This window comes from Neophocaena asiaeorientalis, unplaced genomic scaffold (genome assembly GCF_003031525.2).
Source record: "Neophocaena asiaeorientalis asiaeorientalis breed wild unplaced genomic scaffold, Neophocaena_asiaeorientalis_V1.1 scaffold438, whole genome shotgun sequence".
Classification (NCBI taxonomy): domain Eukaryota; kingdom Metazoa; phylum Chordata; class Mammalia; order Artiodactyla; family Phocoenidae; genus Neophocaena; species Neophocaena asiaeorientalis.
Genome location: NW_020173491.1, coordinates 7010384 through 7030863, shown reverse-complemented (window position 1 = coordinate 7030863; position 20480 = coordinate 7010384). Strand labels below are relative to the sequence as shown.

Genomic DNA, 20480 nt, shown 5'->3' with positions numbered 1-20480 from the left:
GGACATCACTCCCCGAGGGGCAGGGGCGGGGGGAGTTCCGGAGACCTGTCAGAGGGGACTCTGGACATGCTGGCCTCAGGCCTGGGGCTTCCCCCAGCAATCCTCGGCTGACCTCATGCCCCACCTCCCACTTCTGGCTGTACCACCAATGTGCTCGGTAAGACAGGTAAGTCCCTCCCCACTCTGGGCCCCAGTTCTCCTCTGTAAAATGGGTCAACAATCCCAGCCCATTTCCTTGGCATCAATAAGAAGGAGCCAACATCTGTGGAAATTTTTTGTAAACCACAGTATGTTCTGTGGGACGCCCACTGAGGCCTCATTAAATAACTATGAAAAATAGAAACATATTTTGGAAATTTTATATGCATGTAAAACTGTCTGGAAGGCTGGATACCAAACTATTAACAGTTGGTTCTCCCTGACAGGTGGGTTCCCAACCATTTTGATTTTCTTCTCTAGGTCTACCTGGATTTTCTAAATTTACTGCAATGAATATAGACCCCTTTCGGAATAGGAAACAAAGCCATTTTTAAATGTTGAAAGTCTTAACAGTTTGGATTTCTTAATAGCCTTCCTTAAGCTGCATCTTTCCCCAGCCCTCAGGCAAAAGTCTTGCAGCTCAGAAGTCGTTGGCTGTGGCACCATCAACATCCCCAGCTCTGGGACTCTCCAAGGTAGGCAGGGAAAGAAAATCCTCATTTCACAGATGAGGAGACAGGCTCAGAGAGGGATAGCCACCTGCCCAAGGCCACACAGCAGGGAGTGACAGAGCTGGGTCTTGGTACAGCTCTGGGACCAAAGCCTGAGTTCCCTATTTCTCTGTTTGCTCCTCACTGACTGTGCTCATTTAGGAATAAGAGGGGAAAGTTATTTTAAAAATGAGAGCAAGCATTTTGCAAAACTAAGGTTTTAACTATATATTATAGTAACTTAAAGTATTATAGAACACTAAATATAAAATTATATAAATATAAATCTATGAATTATAATAAACACAAATATAATTATTTTAAGTACTGTTATAAACATTTTAAATAAAATATGATTTTCAGAATAACAATTTTCTAAGTAACCCCCGGCCCACACTGCAAGTACTTCCGAAGGCCTAACCCCAGGTCCCTGGGATGCAGTGAGAGCCCCTCCCCAGCGACCGAGCCACCCTCCACCCATTGCAGCTGCACACAGAGGGGCCTCACCTCGCTCCACCTGCCATTATTCTCTGTGAAGAGGACACAGAAGGGGTCGGACTTAGAGGTGACATCCCGGTCCAGCAGGTTCTGGCCGCTCACTGACAACTCCACCTTGCACACGCAGTACTGGGAGCCCACGGGGACCACCCCCGGTGCTGGGGCACCTCCACCCGGCGTGTAGGCCATGGGGGTCGGCAACGGCGGCAGCAGCTCCTCGCAGTCTGAGGGGACAGCATTGGGGGTCAGAGAGGGGACAGACACCTGCTGTGCCACTCCACCCCGGGGAGGCGTCACCACCTGACCCTCAAGGTGTGGTTAAAGATGGAAGAAAAGGAGTGTGTGTGGGGCGGGGTGGCAGTGGGGAGGATGACATGGGCAAAAGCTTGGAGAAAGAATGCAGGAAATGCGTGAAAAAGGAGTCTCCGGTAGGTGTGTTTAGTTTGTCTTTAAAGTCATTCTCTGCTTTGGTCCGTCTTTACCTGTGAGATACACACAGGTCCCAGCTGCCCCTGTCAGATCAGCAACAAATCACAGTGGACACAGGCATCCCAATCATTTTGCCAGGAAAACCTGGGCTTCTCCTGAGCAACTGACATATCGGCATCTTGCGGCTACGACGGAGCTTGTAATTGCTCAGGTTTCCCTCAGTGCTTTGGCCGCTAGGAAGCTACCTTCTGGTCACTTATCCGAAACTTGACTTTGTTCATTATCTGTCTTGTTCATCCTGTATCACCAGCCTAAGCACAGTGACCGGTCCATAGGAGGCACTCAGTTTACATTTGTTGGATAAAAAAAAGGTACGTGTATAAATCAACAAATGCACAAACGCTCCATATCGCTCAGATCTTGCCTGAGTTGGTCCTTATCCTCAGCTCTCTGTGCCTCAGTCTCCTCGTGTGCTAACGACACATCATGACACAGTCCTACAAGGTGTGGTCAGATCTTATTTCCACTGGCACATCTGAAGTTCACCCAGGCCCGCCTTCCAGCATCAGCCACCCGGCAAGATGTCCATTTTGGACATCCCTATTCCCCGTTCCCCTCGGCGGGTCACAGATTTGCTCATCCCTCCCTGACTTGGCACGGCCACCCTGCGGCACACACGCAGCTCTCCAGCCTCTCCGATGGAAACTAGTTTTTACACGACAAGAATAAATACTGCAGGCAAACTGCAGTGCTGTGCTGATGCTCTGGGCTCGTGTGACTATAATGAGGTTCTGTTCTAGGGACAGACGGTGGGAGGGAGGAGGCTGAGCACTGGCTTTGTAACTGTCCAGGTCCTCTCCCTGTCAGGTATGCCCAGGGCGCTGTGTCTGGAGCAGAAGAGGGGACCGCGCTCACGCAGGCCTCCTGCAGACGGGGGCTGCGTGTGCCCAGCGAGGGGCTGGCGCTCAGAAAGCGGGCTGGGTTCAGAGGGAGAGGGAGCGGGCCCAGCACCGCCACTGTGGCTCGGTCCTTCCCGCTTGGATCACAGCCACCTCCTCGCCAGCCTCCCTGCTGCCCCTCCTTAGTCTAACCACCCCTAGTCCCCACAGGGACTAGAGTGAGCTTTGAAAAACACAAATTGGACCATGACACCTCTCTGCTTAAAACCCTCCAAGACTTCCATCACTCTCCGAAAAAAGCCCCAGCTCCCTCTGGGAGCCTGGAGCCCGAAGGACCTGGCTGCCTTCCGCAGCTCTCAGCCAGCCTGGAACATGAGGTCCTAGAGGGCTGGAGCTGGGTAGTCTTCTTACCGCAGGATCCCAGCTCTGGCACACGTCTTGGGACTTGGCAGACATTCAGTAAACACTCTAGAGTGAATGAACGAGCCTCAGTGTCCCCCTCTGGAGGGTGAGGCAATTTTAGGACCCGCCCCACCAGATTCGAATAAGGATCGGAGACATCATGCGGGTGACGTGCTCAGCTTGTAGTCAGGGCTGGTCAGCATGGTCAGGTGGGTTCATGCTCTCAGAAGGAATGGCCTCCTCTCACCTCCCTCCTCTGGGGCAGTGCAGGGCCAATTACCCACTCGACAGTCAGGGGATCAGATACTAGTCACGGAGTTGGAACCTGGCCTTTGTGGGTAAGTATTTGGGGGCTGGACTCGTCCACACAGAGGCTGAGAGAACACCTGTTTATGCTTACAACTACCTGGGGTGGGGTGGGGGGCACAAGAGTCACCCCCATTTTGCAGATAAGGAAACTGAGGCTCAGAGCAGAAGTCACCTGTACAATGTCACACAGTCAGGAAACAGAGGCAGGCTGTGAACCAATTTTCCAGACTCCCAGGCCAACGTACGGCCTTCTGGCCAGGGCCAGGGGACTGCTGGGCATGGTGGGGACCTAGAACCAGGTGGGGGCATCTGGGGAGTCAGCCAGGCCAAAGGGAGCCTGAGGCTAAGAAAACCCCGGCGCCCCCAAGGTCACCAGTTCCTCTGAGGTTACCCTGCCCGCACCCCCGTCTCTCCCATCATCACTAATGGGGTGGATTCCAGCACACCCACCCCTCTCCACCTCACAGGCCCCCTTCATGACATGCTAGATGCCATTTGGGCCACCATCCCCCATACTGCCAAGTCAGAGACCTCTGTTTTCATCCCGTACCTGAGGGGTATCAGGTACACACACCCAGGTTCACACATTTCCTTATGCACGTCACACCGATACGAACACACACACATGCCCACAGGCTAACAGATGCAAAGGCAAGCGCTTGTATGGACACTCTGGGGCCACTTCTCCCCCGCCCTCCCCCTGGTCTGAGCTACCATCATCCCTCGCCTAGGTTACTGCACTTCCTCCTACCCCTCACTGGCTTCAGCCTGGCTGAGGGTGTGGCCAGGAGGGCCAGGTCCAGGGGACAGTCGGGCTGGGCGGGGTTCCTCAGAGCCCACTGTGGCCCCACCTGGATCAGCTTGCAGGCCCCAGAGAGAGTGAGTGATGAGTGGGCAGGGAAGGGGGCACTCCTCCCCCAGCTAGGGGCAGGTCCCCCATCCCCAACTCACCCTCTGCTTGGAAGCTTCTGGATCCCCGAAAACGGGGAGCACATGATGTGTGGAGTTGGGGCAGGCGGGGGTCAGAGTGGGCCCCTCTGTGCCAGCCAGCAGCGGGCGGGCAGGCCAGACCCTGAGGCCTGACGCAATGGAAAAAGAAACCACGGCTTAGGCTGGGCCGGGCCCCCTCCCCTCCTACTCCAGCAGGAGGGCAGGCAGGCAAGGTGTCATTAAGGGAGGCTTGGGCCTGCCATGTGCATCTAGGCAAGATGGAAACGCTCCCTGGTGCATCACCGCAGTACAGGTAATTTGAGGTTTCAGGCTGGAGAGGGGGCCTGGGGAGCTGGGGCCTGCTCGTGGATGGTCCTGACTCCTGGCCCAGATGGACACAGGCCTTCTGGGGTGACCAGAGCCCCGGGGAAGGAATTGGAAGGCGGGGATACAAAACTAGCAGTCCCTTTTACAGATGGGTTAACTGAGGCAAAGAGCGGGCAGGGCGTGGGAATTCCCATTCATTCATTCAGCAAACATTCCTTGAGCACTCTCGGGCTTCAACAATGAACAAGACTGAGGCTTAAGCTCCCACAGGGTCCGCTGGCCCAGCTCCTAAGACATCTTACCCTTTCGGCAGAAGAACAGGATTTGGAGACTCTGATGCTGAGTCACAGGTCTAGAACATTCCAGTTTTAGCCAGAAACCTAGGAACCCATCCTCCTTGACCTCTCTCTTTCCTTCACCCCCCATATCCTACTACTGCTGTCGGTTCCACCGCCAAAATGCGTCCAGCATCGTCCCCATCTCCCCGCTTCCACTTCCCTGGCCCATGTCAGGTCTCCCTGAGCAACCCCAGCCCCCAGACTCCCTCTTTTCCATGCCCCGCCAGAGCCAGAGGGAGTCTTTAAACATGCAAATCAGATGCTACCACAGCTCTTCCGGAAAATCTCCCAGTGGCTGCCCTTCCTTGTCACACGATCCAAATCCTCCCCAGGCAAACAGGGCCTGACCTGACCCCACCTTATGCCACACTCTCCGTCACTCCCTGTGCCCCAGCTGCACTGGCCTCCTTCTGCTCTGCAAATATGCTAACCTCTCTCCTGCCTCAGGGCCTTTGCACTTGCTCTTTCCCCTGCCAGAAATGCTTTTCTTCACATGGCAAATCTTTTTTTTTTTTTTTTTTAATTGATTTATTTGGCTGTGTCAGGTCTTAGTTACAGCATGCAGGATCTTTCGTCGCGGCACGCGGGCTTACTTTCCCCACGTCATGTGGGATCTTAGCTCCCCGACCAGGGATCGAACCCGTGTCCCCTACACTGGAAGGCAGATTCTTAACCACTGAACCACCAGGGAAGTCCCATCACATGACAGGTCTTAGTTGTCAGCTTCACGTCACCTCCTCAGGAGCCTTCCTTGGTCACCCAAGCTAATCTCAGCCCCACACTGGTTCCTTCACAGATCAATGCAATCTACAACCATTTTTACTAATTTGTCCATTTGCCTTGTGTACTGTCTGGAATGTAAGTTCCACAAGGGAGGGATCACTGTTTCCCCAGCACCTAGAGCAGCACCTACACTGTGGCAAATGAATGAGGAAGGGAGCCCCTCAGGCAGGCTCTTTAATCTGCAGCCCCAGAGGAATCACAACCACCTCCCGGCTACACACAGCACTTGAGGGATCATAAAGCCCCTTCTCAGTCCCGGAACCATCATAACTGCTCCAAGAGGCCAGCACTAGAGGGGTTCATGTCCCACTTCACAGAGGTGGAAACCAAGGCCCAAGAAGGGGGCAGTGGTGCTTCTAAGCCAGCGAAGAATGGTGCTGAGGCTAAGAGCTAGGGCTGCCCTACTCCAACTTCCCCGCCCATCACTGGCCCCAGCAGCTCAGGACCCAGGAGCCCGGCTGTGCATCCCACCCACCGTGGAGAAGAGACGCCAAGGTGGCCTGCAGGGGCCCCGGTTCAGAGACGGGCAGTGACAGGAGACACCAAGAGAGGCAGGTGCAGGGAGAGAGCCGGTAGGGGCAGGGGAGGCAGCGGCTGAGGTGGAGACCTGGAGACCCAGATGGGGAAAAGGGAGATGGGAGGGGCAGGGCCGAGGTGCCCCCCACTGCAGGGGCAAGTGCAACAGCGGGAGGGCCTGTCAGAACTGGGGGGCATCCTGTGCCCTCTGAAAAAGCATGCTCAACCAGATATCTGAAAAATGAAATTCTGTTTTCAGTGCCACCTGCAGCAAGTAATGCTCTACAGTCTTGTTGGCAGCAGTTACGAGGACAGGGGTGCGGTCCTCTGGTCGGTACTGTGCTGAGGGTAAGAGCACTGACTCTGGACTCAGACTGCTGGGCTTGAATCCCTGGTTCTGTCATTTACCTGCTGTGTGATCTCAGGCAAGTTACTTAACCTCTCTGGTCTTTGTTCCCCTTCTATAAAAACAGGAACAGCAAAAGTGCTTTCATCAGGTATTGACGTCGAGGATTAAATGAGGTAAAGCATTTAGAATGACACTATGCAGCTTGTGCTATCATCAGCGATTCTTGATGACTGGGGGCAGGGGGAGAGGTGTGTGAAGTTTACGGTGTATGTAAAGGGGACCAGGAGTGAAAACTCGTTGAGGATATGGTTCTAGGCTCCCTTTCTCAGCTGGAAGACACAGCTCAGAGATGCCAAGGGAGACCAAGGTGGTAGATAGGGGGCCAGGGAGGGAATAACAGACTCAGACCCCACACCCACACACCCTTCAAGGTGCTACTCTCCTGGGCTGAGGGCTCCTGGGTCTTCATCATGCAGCAAATCCTGCTCAGTGGGGTCTAATCGGTGACAACAGAGGATCCTGGGGTCGCCTCAGGCTCTCTCCGCTCCAAGGGTGGTTCCCGGATGGGCCTCCTCAGCATCTCCTGGGAGCTTGTTAGAAAGGCAGGTTCCTGGGCCCCAAACAGACCTGCTCAGAGTCCCCAGAATGGCATCTGTGCTTTAACAAGCCCTCCTCGTAACACACAAATCCCAGAGGGGTGGGTAGGTGAGGCAGATTCTGACGCAGCAGGTCTGGGGAAGGACCCGAGAGTCTGCATTTCGAACAAGCTTCCTGGCGCCGCTGAGGCGGCCCATCTGAGACCACACTTTGAACACCAAGCTCCTAGGCGGGAGGCTGCTACACGGCCCACCAGTGGCTGACCATACCCCAGGGATGGCTCTGGTTTAGCCCGCTGTTGGCCTAATTAGGCAGATGTCATGCTTGGTCCCCATACAAGCCCTGCCAACTTCACACGCTGAGTTCCCGCAAGGTCTCGGCAGACGTCTGAGTTTGCAGCCTCTGGTCTAGATGGTGACACTCTGGTAACTGGAACCCTCGGCTAACCAGATGCCTGGTCCCCACTGGCCCTGATGGCCGCATTTACTGAACTTACAGGGTCAGAAGATGCCTTGAACGCATCCAGATCTAAGTTGCCTCCTTCACCCCATCTCCCAGATGAGAAAGATCCAGGAAGACAAATGGCAACTGTATTAGGGTTCTCCAGAGAAAACAGAACCAATAGGATATCTACATATATAGAGATTTCTTTTAAGGAACCGACTCATGAGCTTGTAGGAGAAGACAAGTCTGAAATCTGCGGGGCAAAACTGAAGGCTGCAAATTCAGGTTAGAGTTGACACTGCAGTCTTCAGTCCGAAATCCACAGGGCAAGACAAGCAGGTTGGAAACTAGGCAAGGTTTCTATGTTGCAGTCTTGGGGCTGAATTCCTTCTTCTGGGAGAAACCTTAGTCTTTGCTTTTAAGGCCTTTGATTGGATGTGGCCCACCCACGTAATGGAGGATAATCTGCTTTAATAAAAGTCCACTGATTTAAATGTTAATCGCATCTAAAAAAATACCTACACAGCAACATCAGACTAGTGTTTAACTGAACAACTGGTCACGATAGCCTAGCCAAGGTGATACATAAGATTAACCATCATAGCAACCTTCAGGTCCTAGAAGACCTGCCGTGGGACAGGAAAATAGGGTGCTGAGGCTAGAGTTCTCTGCCAGCCCTTCCTAACTGTGGGAGCTAGGAGAGCCCACTCCCACCCTGTCAGCTGGCAGGGAAGAGAGGGGGTGGTATGGCTGTGGTGATGGAGACAGGATATAAAATGAGAGGAATAATAATGCTTGCCCCAGGCCCTGTGCCCAGTGTGTTATGGACTTTAACTTCTATAGCTTCACAACATCCTTGAGCGAGGTGTTATCACCACTCCCATTCTCCAGAAGAGCAAACTGAGGCTTGGAAGGATGTGCATTCCAGAGCCTCTGCTAATATGACTCAGGACAAGTCATTTGGTCTTACTGAGTCTCAGTTTAGTTTTCTTATCCATCAAATATAAATTACAGGGGCTTTCCTGGTGGCGCAGTGGTTGAGAGTCCGCCTGCCGATGCAAGGGACACGGGTCCCTGCCCCGGTCCGGGAAGATCCCACATGCCACGGAGCGGCTGGGCCCGTGAGCCATGGCCGCTGAGCCTGCGCATCCGGAGCCTGTGCTCCGCAACGGGAGAGGCCACAACAGTGAGAGGCCCGCCTACCGCAAAAAAAAAAAAAAAAAACCATGTAAATTACAAAATGCCTGACACACTGCAGGTACTCGCTCAAATGAGAAAATCCTCTCTGGGACTCCCTACTGTTCTCAGGACAATGTCCAAACACCCTGATAGCTGCCACACCCCGCCCCCCCACACACACTGCCTCAACACATTTCTGGCTCTAGCTATGCTGTTTACTACACAGAGTTCCAACAGTACTTTTTCATGCCTCTGTAATTTTGCACATGCTGTTCCATCTGCCTGGCATGCCCTTCCCCCTTCTTCACTTAGCTCTGTCATTCTTCAAACTCAGCTCAGCAAAACCAAATGAAATCAATGCCACTATGCCTTCCTGCCCCCACCCCCAGGATAAAATTTAAAAAGCTGGCGATACCAAGTGTTGACAAGGATGTGGAGCAACTGGAACTCTCACGTGTCACCAACAGGAGTGTAGATTGGTACAACCGCTTTGGAGAAATGTTTGGCAGCGACTACAAAGCTAAATAAGTGCATCCCTTATGATGACCCAGCAACGCCCAGCAGAAACATGCAATATGTTCACCAAAAGACACACCGGAGAACTTTCAGAGCAGCACTATTTGTAACAGCCCCAGGCCGGGAGTCCCCTAAATGCCTATCGTCTGGAAAAGGGATAAATAAATGGTGAACGTGCGCACAGTGGACCACACTGCCACGAGCACGAAGGAAGCACGAGGACAGCAACAATATGAATAGGTCTTATGAACATACAGAATGCAGGAAGCCAGACGCAAAGGGGCGTGTCATCCTGTATAATCTCATTACATGAAGTTAAATCCAGGCAAAACAAGTCTATGCTGCTGGAGGGGCATTGCAAGATAGTGGGGGAGGGTGTGAGTAACCGGACGGGGCTACCAGGGGGCTTCAGTGAGGGTCACGTTTGTTTCTCAATCTAGGGGCTGCTAAAACGGATGTTTTTGGTTTGTGAACAGTCATTGAGCAGGAAGTCTGCTCTATTTTGTATATTATACTTCAAGAAAACATTTTTTAAAAAAACACAAATTGGGGACTGCTCTACAAAGTGCCCCCTGAGCCCCTGGCCCTGGAGAGGGAAGCACTTACATTGTTACCATATTGCAACCACTGGCTTAGGAAATGTCACCCTCACTTGAGCTTAAAGATGGGACCAGATCTTATTTTCATCTCTGCTGTTTCCAGAGCAGAGAGGCATAGAACGGGAGCTCGACAAACGTTTGCTGAAAGTTGAAGGAAGAGTGAAGGTGAAGGGAAGAGGATCTGCGGCATCTTGGAATTGCAGAAGCCTACAGATTCACAGATTCACAGAATCCCAGGGTTTGGGAATTCTAGGATTTCGGAAATCAGGAGTTCTCTGAATCTCTGAGCTGAAAGGCTTTACAGTTTATCTGGTACCACCTTCCAGCCGCAGCCCTACCACCCCAATGTTCCACAGCGCTGGTTCTCTGAAATGGGGGGGTCCATCCCCAAGCTGCTAATACTCCCTGGGGCCCTCCCTGCACACTCACTGCTGCACTGGCTCCTGCCAGGTGGTGCACAGCCCCTCAGAGAGCAGACAGGTGCTCCCATCAAGGTGGGGGGTGGGCAGCATCTTGACACAAATCACTTCCCTACCTTAGCTAAAGCTGCTGAGCTCTGAAGACGATGCACTCCCAAAAGGCAGCCAGGCCGACATGGGGATAAATATAGATACAGACAGCATGGGAGGAGGCTGCTGCAGGGGTCAGCCCTGACAACCCCCACCCCCAGCTCTCCTGAGGCTCCCAGCTGTGGCCAGACCACACCCAGAGGGAGGCTATTCTCTGTAGCCACCACCAAATGGGCTTGATCCCGGGGTATCTCCAGCCTGTTGCCCCAGGGGCTGGTCCAGCAGGCTGAGAGGCAGCCTCCACACTACCGCCCAAGGAGTCCGGGCACTGGGTTCTGCCCGCTTCTGCCACCCCTTCCCTCTAGGTCTCAGCTCCTTCATCTGCAAAGTGGGGCTGGCAACGCCCTGCCCTCTTGCCTCCCAGCAAGTGCTACAGGGGATGGGCGTGGATGGACTCTGGGATGCAGGAAGTACTTCGGGGACCTCGGGGTGAATCTGGCCAGGCTCAGAGAGGGGGGACCAAGCTAATGGAGGGAGGAGGGCATGGTGACAATGACCACCAGCTGAAGTCATTCCAAAGTAGCTTCATTTGAAGGGGACTGTGGGGCAGCCTCAGGGACTGGGACCCAGCCCTGGGGCCCTACCCCCCGGCATCCACACCCACCCAGGGGCCTACCATGGGGAGACTAGGAGACAGGGGCTCCCAACTCTCTATGTGAACTCCCCACGAGTCCCTTCCTCTCTCTGCCTCAGTTGCCCTGCCTGTCAGGGTTTAGGCCCCTTCTGGCTTTGGGGAGTCTACATATGCCCCTCAGTCTTTGCTGGGCTGCTCTGGGATTCTAGCCCCAAGTTCCCGCCCAGGAATTCCAGGCTGATTGGGCCTGAAAGGTCATCTGGGCTTACTCAGTACCCAAATCCCCTTGTGGGCACCTACAGTGGCTGGGCACCCTCTGCTCACATCCCTCTGCAGACTGAGCTCCCCACCTTCTGTTAATGGCTTTCACCCCACCACACTGAAGAGGCACCCACCTGCCCCTTCTCATCCAGACAGCGGGGAGGGGCCTCTCTGAGCCACCGCATCCCAGGCAAGAGGCCCATAGCCCAGCCCCAGGCCCTCCTAAGTCCTCCCGGCCAAGGACATTGCCAGCTGCTCCCAGGAAACCTTCACTGATAAGGTGGAAATAACAGCATTGACTGTGTGCTTTCTGTGTGCCTGGCCCTGTCCAGAGGTTCCCACCATTCTGTGTAGGCTATCCTGCAACCCCAGCAGAGGAGCCCTATTATGACCACCCCATTTCATAGAACAGAGAACTGAGGAACAAAGAGGTTATATAACCTGCCTATTAGAGGTTGAACTGTATCCCCCAGAAGAGGTGTTAAAATCCTAACCCCTAAGATCAGCATGTGATCATATTTGGAAACAGGTAGCTGCAGATGTAAAGAGTTAAGATGAGGATATGCTGGAGTACAGTGGGCCCTTATTCCCACATGACTGGTGTCCTTAAGGGCACAGAGGGAAGGCAGCCATGGGAAGGAGGCAGAGACCGGAGTGATGTCACCACAAGGCAAGGGATGCCTGCAGCTACCAGGAGCTGGATGAGGCAAGAAGGCACCTTCCCCTAGAAACTTTAGAGGGAGCGTGGCCCTGCCAACACCCTGAATTTGGACTTCTAGCCTCCAGTACTGTGAGAGAATACATTTCTGTAGTTTGAAGCCACCCGGTTTGTGGTGGCTTCACAGCAGCCCTTGGAAACGAATACACTGCCCAAGGTCACTTAGCTAGTCAGTGGCAAACCAGAGTTTGAAATGAGATGGGGTCCACTGTTCTCTTGCCCTGCACAGCCCTCAGACTCAGAAAGATTGTTGGGGGCCCAAAGGAGGGAGAGGTAGGATAGCATCATCTGCTGGGAGCTGAGCATGCAGCCTCCTGTGTCATGGAGCAGCCAGAGCACAGAAGGCAGGCCAGATGCTCCTGACGAGACAAGAGCCACCAAAGGAGACACAGAGCTGCGTGGTGGAGAGAAAGGGCTCTTGGAATACACTGAGCACGTTCCCACCTCAGGGCCCTTGTACGCGTTCCTTCCTCTGCTTTGGGCACTCCTCCCTCCTTCATTCATTCAAAAATATCCATGGAGCATATCCAGGAAGTATCCTAGTTCCTGCTGGGAACGAGGTAAGCTAGGATACAGCCATGAATGTCATGCCATAGATTAACATCTCAGCTTAAGTGTCACACCTCCTCCTCCAAAAGTCTCCCTGATGTCCCCACCCCCCATTCCGCCAATCTCAATCACTTCACCCTGCTTCATTCTCTTTATGGCATTTTCCACCATCTTAAGTTTTCCTGTCTCTTTGTCATTTGCTTGCCTCACTCTATGCCCCCAACTCCATTCAGAGCTCTGTAGTTTTACCCCAGCTTCGGCACAGTCCATAGGAGGAGCTGTTCAAAAAACATTTGCTGAGGAGCCTGCCCAGACAAGATGGTTGGAGTAGAAGGACCTGAGCTCACCTTCTCTCCTGAAAACACCAAAATCACAACCAGCTGCTGAACAACCACTGACAAAAAAGGACTGGAACCTACCAAAAGATATTGTACTTCCAAAGACAAAGCAGCAGACACAACGAGATGGGGGCAGACACCAGAAGCAAGAGGAACTATAACCCTGCAGCCTGTGGGACTGCAAACACAGAAAGTTAGACAAAATGAGATGGCAGAGGAATATGTTCCAGATGAAAGAACAAGACAGAAGCCCAGAAGAACAAGTCTGTGAAGTGGAGATAGGCAATCTACCTAAAAAAGAATTCAGAGTAATGACAGTGAAGATATCCAAGATCGTGGAAAATGAATGGAGGCACAAACCAAGAAGATGTAAGAAATGTTTAACAAAGAGCTAGAAAATTTCAAGAGTCATTCAGAGCTCTGTAGTTTTACCCCAGCTTCGGCACAGTCCATAGGAGGAGCTGTTCAAAAAACATTTGCTGAGGAGCCTGCCCAGACAAGATGGTTGGAGTAGAAGGACCTGAGCTCACCTTCTCTCCTGAAAACACCAAAATCACAACCAGCTGCTGAACAACCACTGACAAAAAAGGACTGGAACCTACCAAAAGATATTGTACTTCCAAAGACAAAGCAGCAGACACAACGAGATGGGGGCAGACACCAGAAGCAAGAGGAACTATAACCCTGCAGCCTGTGGGACTAGCAACGAAGACCCAATGCAGCCAAAAATAAAATAAAATAATTAATTAAAAATATCAATTATAAGAAAAAAACTGTAAAAAACACAGACACATGGAGGCTAAACAATATGCTACTAAACAACCAATGGATCACTGAAGAAATCAAAGAGGAAATTAAAAAATAGCTACAGACAAATGAAAACAAAAACACAATGATACAAAACCTATGGGACTCAGCAAAAGCAATTCTAAGAGGGAATTTTATAGCAATACAATCTTATCTCAGGAAACAAGAAAAATCCCAAATAACCAACCTAAACTTACACCTAAAGCAACTAGCGAAAGAAGAACAAGCAACACCCAAAGTTGGAAGGAAAGAAATCACAAAGATCAGAGCAGAAATAAATGAAATAGAGATGAAGAAAACAATAGAAAAGATCAGCGAAACTAAAAGCTGGTTCTTTGAAAAGATAAACAAAATTGAAAAACCTTTAGCCAGACTCATTAAGAAAAAAAAGGGAGAGGGCTCAAATCAATAAAATTAGAAATGAAAAAGGAGAAGTTACAACGGATGCCAAAGAAATACAAAGGACCGTAAGAGACTACTACAAGCAACTATATGCCAATAAAATGGACAGCTTAGAAGAAATGGACAAATTCTTAGAAAGGTACAATTTCCCAAAACTGAACCAGGAAGAAATAGAAAATATGAACAGACCAATCACAGGTACTTAAATTGAAAAAGTGATTTAAAAACTGTGATTTAAAAACTCCCAACAAACAAAAGTCCAGGGCCAGATGGCTTCACGGGCAAATTCTATCAAATATTTAGCAAAGAGTTAACACCTATCCTTCTGAAACTATTTCAAAAAATTGCAGAGGAAGGAACACTCCCAAACTCATGCTATGAGGCCGCTACAACCCTAATACCAAAATCAGACAAAGATACCACAAAAAAAGAAAATTACAGGCCAATATCACTGATGAAGATAAGACACAAAAATCCTCAACAAAATACTAGCAAACCAAATCCAACAATACATTACAAGGACCATACACCGTGATCAAGTGGGATTTATCTCAGGGATGCAAGGATTTTTCAGTATCTGCAAATTGATCAGTGTGATACACCACATTAACAAACTGAAGAATAAAAATCATATGATCATCTCAATAGATGCAGAAAAAGCTTTTGACAAAATTCAACACCCGTTTATGATAAAAAATAAAAACTCTCCAGAAACTGGGCATAGAGAGAACATACTTCAACATAATAAAGGCCATATATGACAAACTCACAGCTAACATCATACTCAACGATGAAAAGCTGAAAGCATTTCCTCTAAGATCAGGAACAGGACAAGGATTCCACTCTCACCACTTTTACTGAACATAGTATTGGAAGTCCTAGCCACGGTAATCAGAGAAGAAACAGAAAGAAAAGGAATCCAAATTGGAAAAGAAGAAGTAAAACTGTCACTGTTTGCAGATGACACGATACTATACATAGAAAATCCTAAAGAAGCTACCAGAAAACTACTAGAGCTTGTCAATGAATTCAGTAAAGTAGCAGGATACAAAATTAATACACAGAAATCTGTTGCATTTCTATACACTAACAATGAAAGATCAGAAAGAGAAATTAAGGAAACAATCCCATTTACCATCGTGTCAAAGAATAAAATATCTGGGAATAAACCTACCCAAGGAGGCAAAAGACCTGTACTCCAAAAACCATAAGATGCTGATGAAAAAAATCAAAGATGACACAAACAGATGGAAAGATATATAGCATGTTCTTGGATTGGAAGAATCAATATTATCAAAGTGACTATACTGCCCAAGGTAGTCTACAGATTGAATATAATCCCTATCAAATTACCAATGGCATTTTTTTTAGATCTAGAACAAAAAATCTTAAATTTTCTATGGAAACACAAAAGACTATGAATAGCCAAAGCAATCTTAAGAAAAATGGCGCTGGAGCAACCAGGCTCCCTGACTTCAGACTATACCATAAAGCTACAGTAAGCAAAACAGTATATTACTGGGACTTCCCCGGTGGTCCAGTGGCTAAGACTCCATGCTCCCAGTGCAGGGGGCCTGGGTTCGATCCCCGGTCAGGGAACAAGATCCCACATGCTGCAACTAAGAGTTCATATGCCACAACTAAAAGATCCCTCATGCCACATCTAAAAAGATCCCGCATGCCTCAACTAAAGATCCTGCATGCCACAACTAAAAGATCCCGTGTGACACAGCTAAGATCTGGCGCAGCCAAATAAATAAATATTTTAAAAAAACACAACAGTATGTTACTAACACAAAGACAGACTTATAGATCAATGGAACAGGATGGAAAGCCCAGAAATAAACACATGCAGCTACGGTCAATTAATCTACAACAAAGGAGGCAAGAATACATAATGGGGAAAAGACAGTCTCTTCATTAAGTGGTGCTGGGCTTCCCTGGTGGCACAGTGGTTTAGAATCCTCCTACCAATGCAAGGGACAGGGGTTCAAGCCCTGGTCCAGGGAGATCCCACATGCCACAGAGCAACTAAGCTGCCCATGTGCCGCAACTACTGAGCTTGCGCTCTAGAGCCCATATGATCCAGAAATCCCACTCCTGGGCATATAACCAGAGAAAACCATACTTTGAAAAGATACGTGCACCTCAGTGTTAATTGCAGCACTATTTACAACAGCCAAGACATGGAAGCAACTTAAATGTCCATCAACAGAGGAATGGATTAAGAAGATGTGGTACATATATACAATGGAATATTACTGAGCCATAAAAAGGAATGAAATAATGCCATTTGCAGCAACATGGATGGACCTAGAGATTACCATACCAAATGAAGTAAGTCAGACAGAGAAAGACAAGTATTATATGATATCACTTATATGTGGAATGTAAAAAAATGATACAAATGAACTTATTTACAAAACAGACTCACTTATTTACAAAACAGAAAGAGACTTTGAAATCAAACTTATGGTTACCAAACTTATGGTTATATATACACTACTATATATATAAACAGATAATCAACAAGGACCTACTGTATAGCACAGGGAACTCAATATTCTGTAATAATCTATATGAGAAAAGAATCTGAGAAAGAATGGATACATGGGACTTCCCTGGTGGAGCAGTGGTTAAGGATCCATCTGCCAATGCAGGGGACACAGGTTCGAGTTCTGGTCCGGGAAGATCCCACATGTCGCGGAGCAACTAAGCCCATGCGCCACAACTACTGAACCTGCGCTCTAGAGCCTGTGAGCCACAACTACTGAGCCCACGTGCCACAACTACTGAAGCCCGCGTGCCTAGAGCCCGCGCTCCGCAACAAGAGAAGCCACCGCAATGAGAAGCACGCGCACCACAACAGAGCAGCCCCCGCTTGCTGCAACTAGAGAAAGCCCGCGCACAGCAACAAAGACCCAATACAGCCAAAAATAAATAAATAAGATAAATTTATTTTTAAAAATAGAATGGATATATGTATAACTGAATCATTTTGCTATACACCTGAAACAAACTGTAAATCAACTATAATATAAAGTAAAAATTTTTAAGTCTATGAATAAACAAATCTGTGGCTCTACCTAAAATAGTAAATAAACCCTTGATATATTACGCTATTAAAACAAAACAAAACAAAACACATTTGTTCAGTGACGAATAGATGGTTGCATGGTGAGGGAAACCTTTCTGGGAGGCAGGGACCCGAAGCCACAGGTGGAAGAGGAATCACGCCAACTGGGCAAAGCCCTCTTTCGTTTATAACCCCTTTCACAGCTGCCTTAAGAACCACATGAAAGGGGCTTCCCTGGTGGCGCAGTGGTTAAGAATCCGCCTGCCACTGCAGGGGACACGGGTTCGAGCCCTGGTCCGGGAAGATCCCACATGCCGCGGAGCAACTAAGCCTGTGCACCACAACTACTGAGCCTGCGCTCTAGAGCCCGTGAGCCACTACTACTGAGTCCATGTGTCACAACTACTGAAGCCCACGTGCCTAGAGCCCGTGCTCCGCAACAAGAGAAGCCACGGCAATGAGAAGCCCGCTCACCGCAACTAGAGAAAGCCCGTGCTCAGCAACGAAGACCCAACTCAGCCAAAAATAAATAAATAAATTAAAAAAAAAAAAAGAACCACATGAAGAAAGCAAGGGAACAGCTAGCTTCTGGTCTAAAGCTCCCCATTTTCTAGATGAAGAAACCGAGGTCCGAGTTGTTAAGAGACTTGGCCCAGGTCACCTGGGGGATGGGTAACTCTCCCCAGCACACCCCAGACCTCTGGTCCTGCAGGCAACGGCAGCAGGTGACACCCCAACCAGGTCAGCAGCCACCATGACCACCTCCCCCAGAGCTTCAGTGCCGGGGGAATCCCACCTTCTCCCAGACTCACGACTTTCCCTTCCCCCAGACCAGCACTTGCCCCTCCTCCATCGTTGCCCTCTGACAGTGCCCCAGCACTCAGTATGGTGAGACAGAGATTCCTCCGGAAACCCCAAAGGGTGAGCTCCTGATTCTTCTAGGCTCCATCACCCAACATCACAGACCCATTCAACAGGAGGCTACAAGGAGGGGCGGACTCAGCCATTAAGCCAGTCAGTGCAGGGAAAAAGCCCTGAACAAGATGGACACAGGATGCCCTTGCCATTCCTGGAGCTGACCCCCTGGGGAGGAGGGCAGAGAACAAACTGACACATACTTGAATGAATCAGATGATGGGAGAGAGCAGCTAATGCCTTGAGAAAAATTAAGCAAGGTGATGTGATAGCGAGCGAGGGATTAGCGTCTAGTCTAGTTTCATCTCAGGCTCTGGAGGCACGTGTGGACAGGGCTAGTGGAGAAACACTCCAGGACGTGGGCCAGCACAGCCCTCTTGACGCCACCACAGAGCAGAGGCCGGGTGGCCCAAGGAAGGGAGAGGACACCTGGCTGGGAGCCAGGAGGTGCCTCGGACCCCCGCTCATTCCTCAGGCCCTGTAGGACCTCAGGAAGCCATGAATCCCCTTGGGACCCCATACCCTATTTCTGGACAGCATGGGTGGGACATGATCGTCTTCTCCAGTTGCTGCCTGCCAAGACCCTACGGTGACCTGGCCTCCTGGCTTCCAAGGAGCCCACCCTGTGTCCTGCAGGGGACCTGGCAGGAGGGGAGGAATCCTGCCCCCTCTCTGAGGCCATATTCTCCCAGCTGGAGGGAGATGGATTCCCGAAGTGACTGCCCTGACTCAGCAGCCCCTGCAAGGGTTAGAGGAGAGGAGAGCATCAGGCAGATGGGACCCCGGCCCTGGCTGAGGGCTTCACAGTAGGGGACCTTGCCTGGCAACCTTGCTCCTGCGGGAATTCCTAGAGAATGCTCTTCTGTTTTCCATCACCCCTTAGAGCTCTGCGAGGCCAGCCCAAGGTGGGGGAAACGGAACCACCCCACTGGATCTACCATCCCCCATGGTGTTCTCTTCAGCCTAGTGGCACCTTCCTGTTCAGGACCCTGCCTGCCCCTGGAACAGCCCAGAAGTCCAACATTTGGATTCTGAGGCTCCTCTCTCCAGGAAGGAAGTGGGAGAGAGAGAAGCGAGCTGGCCTGAGGAAATCCCAGAAGGAATCCTAAATCAGTAACCCACATCAGGCTTACTAATATTCCCATGAATAATGATAACGATGGTTAACATTAACTGAGCTCTTATCGGGCACCAGTCACAGCGCTGGTGCACAAGCCCTTTGTTGTCTAATTTAATCCTCACAACTACCTTTAAAGAACTACACAACTACCCTAAAAGGTTATAAAGATGTACAGAGTATTGCTCTCACTACTTTATAGGTACATAAACTGAGGCTCTAGTTCCGACCCTCTTCTTACGTCCCTGGATTTTTAATTCTTGTGGCCTCTGGGAGGGAGGTCCCATGACCACCAGTGCACCCAACTTTGCAGAACACCTGCCCCCGGGCCCAGGTTCCAGTCTTCCAGCAGCCCTGTAAACTGGATTGTGTCAAATTTTGCTTCATTTTACCAATGGAAACGCCCTTAAGCCCTAGGAGTGACAAGGCACCCAAACAGGACACGGCAGAGGGCCAGGAGAACTCAAGTGTCCACATTCTTAGCCCATAGTTCTTTCCATGGAGAAAACTGCCTGGGTGACCCCTCCCACTCCGGCCAGCTATGTCACATGCCTGGGACAGTCCCAGCACTCACTGGGCTCCATACCAGAGGAACTGCAATAAAACGACTTTTTATGTTTGCACCCAGCCTCCATATGCACAGGCCCTGGACAATTAGCCCATTTTACAGATGAGAACCTGGAGGCTCGGAGGGGAGGAAGGTCTAGGCCAGGGGCCCACTGCTGGGTAGGCGTTCAGACCCAGGTCTCCCAAGCTCTCCATTAGCGTTGTGCAGCTGTCGAAGGTTACAGCTTGGCTCCTCTCCCCAATTACTGAAGTTGTAGGTGCTCCAAGAAACAGAAAAAGCCCCCCATCCCTCAGTGACAGCCCACACCCCTAGGGGAGCAAAAACTAAGGGCAGACAAACAAAGGGTCACTCAGCTAATTCTCCCAGATCCTTTGCCCTTGTCACTTCACCCAGTACATAACAGGGCTGGGGGAGTCCCAGACAGTAAGAAGAACTTCCACCTGGCTAACAGAGCCCTGGGTTCCAGTGCCACCTGTCACCTTGGGCAAACCACAGCCCCTTCCCCAAAGGGGCTTGTCCAACAAGGCTGGGGGATGAAATGGGAAGAGGAAAGTAAGAACCCTCTATTTTTCAGAGAAGCAGCTCTGCGGGGTAACGAGGAACGCGAAGGAAGAAAGGGCCTTGCTCTCTCTTTCGCCATGCTTCCCCCTCCCCGCCCCCACCCCAAACACACAGGTGCCAGATAGCGTTTGAGAAAAAACTAGTTTGCAAACACACTCCGACTTCTAGGAAGCTGCCCAGTTCCACTCCCTCTCTTTGCTCCCCCTTCGCCCGCAGGGAGC

The 20480-nt window shown here is 50.5% G+C and overlaps 1 protein-coding gene across 12 annotated transcripts in view; it reads right to left on the bottom strand.

Moving 5' to 3' along the window:
* CPNE2 (copine 2) overlaps positions 1-20480 on the bottom strand; it is a 51279-nt gene that overhangs the window by 29833 nt on the left and 966 nt on the right. For all 12 annotated transcript variants that reach the window (XR_003003541.1, XM_024747363.1, XM_024747364.1 and 9 more), the window contains exon 2: positions 1197-1411. Coding sequence is in view for 11 of the 12 variants with exons in the window: in XM_024747363.1 (XP_024603131.1) it covers positions 1197-1376 (180 nt within the window). In the remaining variant the exon portion in view is untranslated. The remainder of the gene's footprint in view (positions 1-1196; positions 1412-20480) is intronic.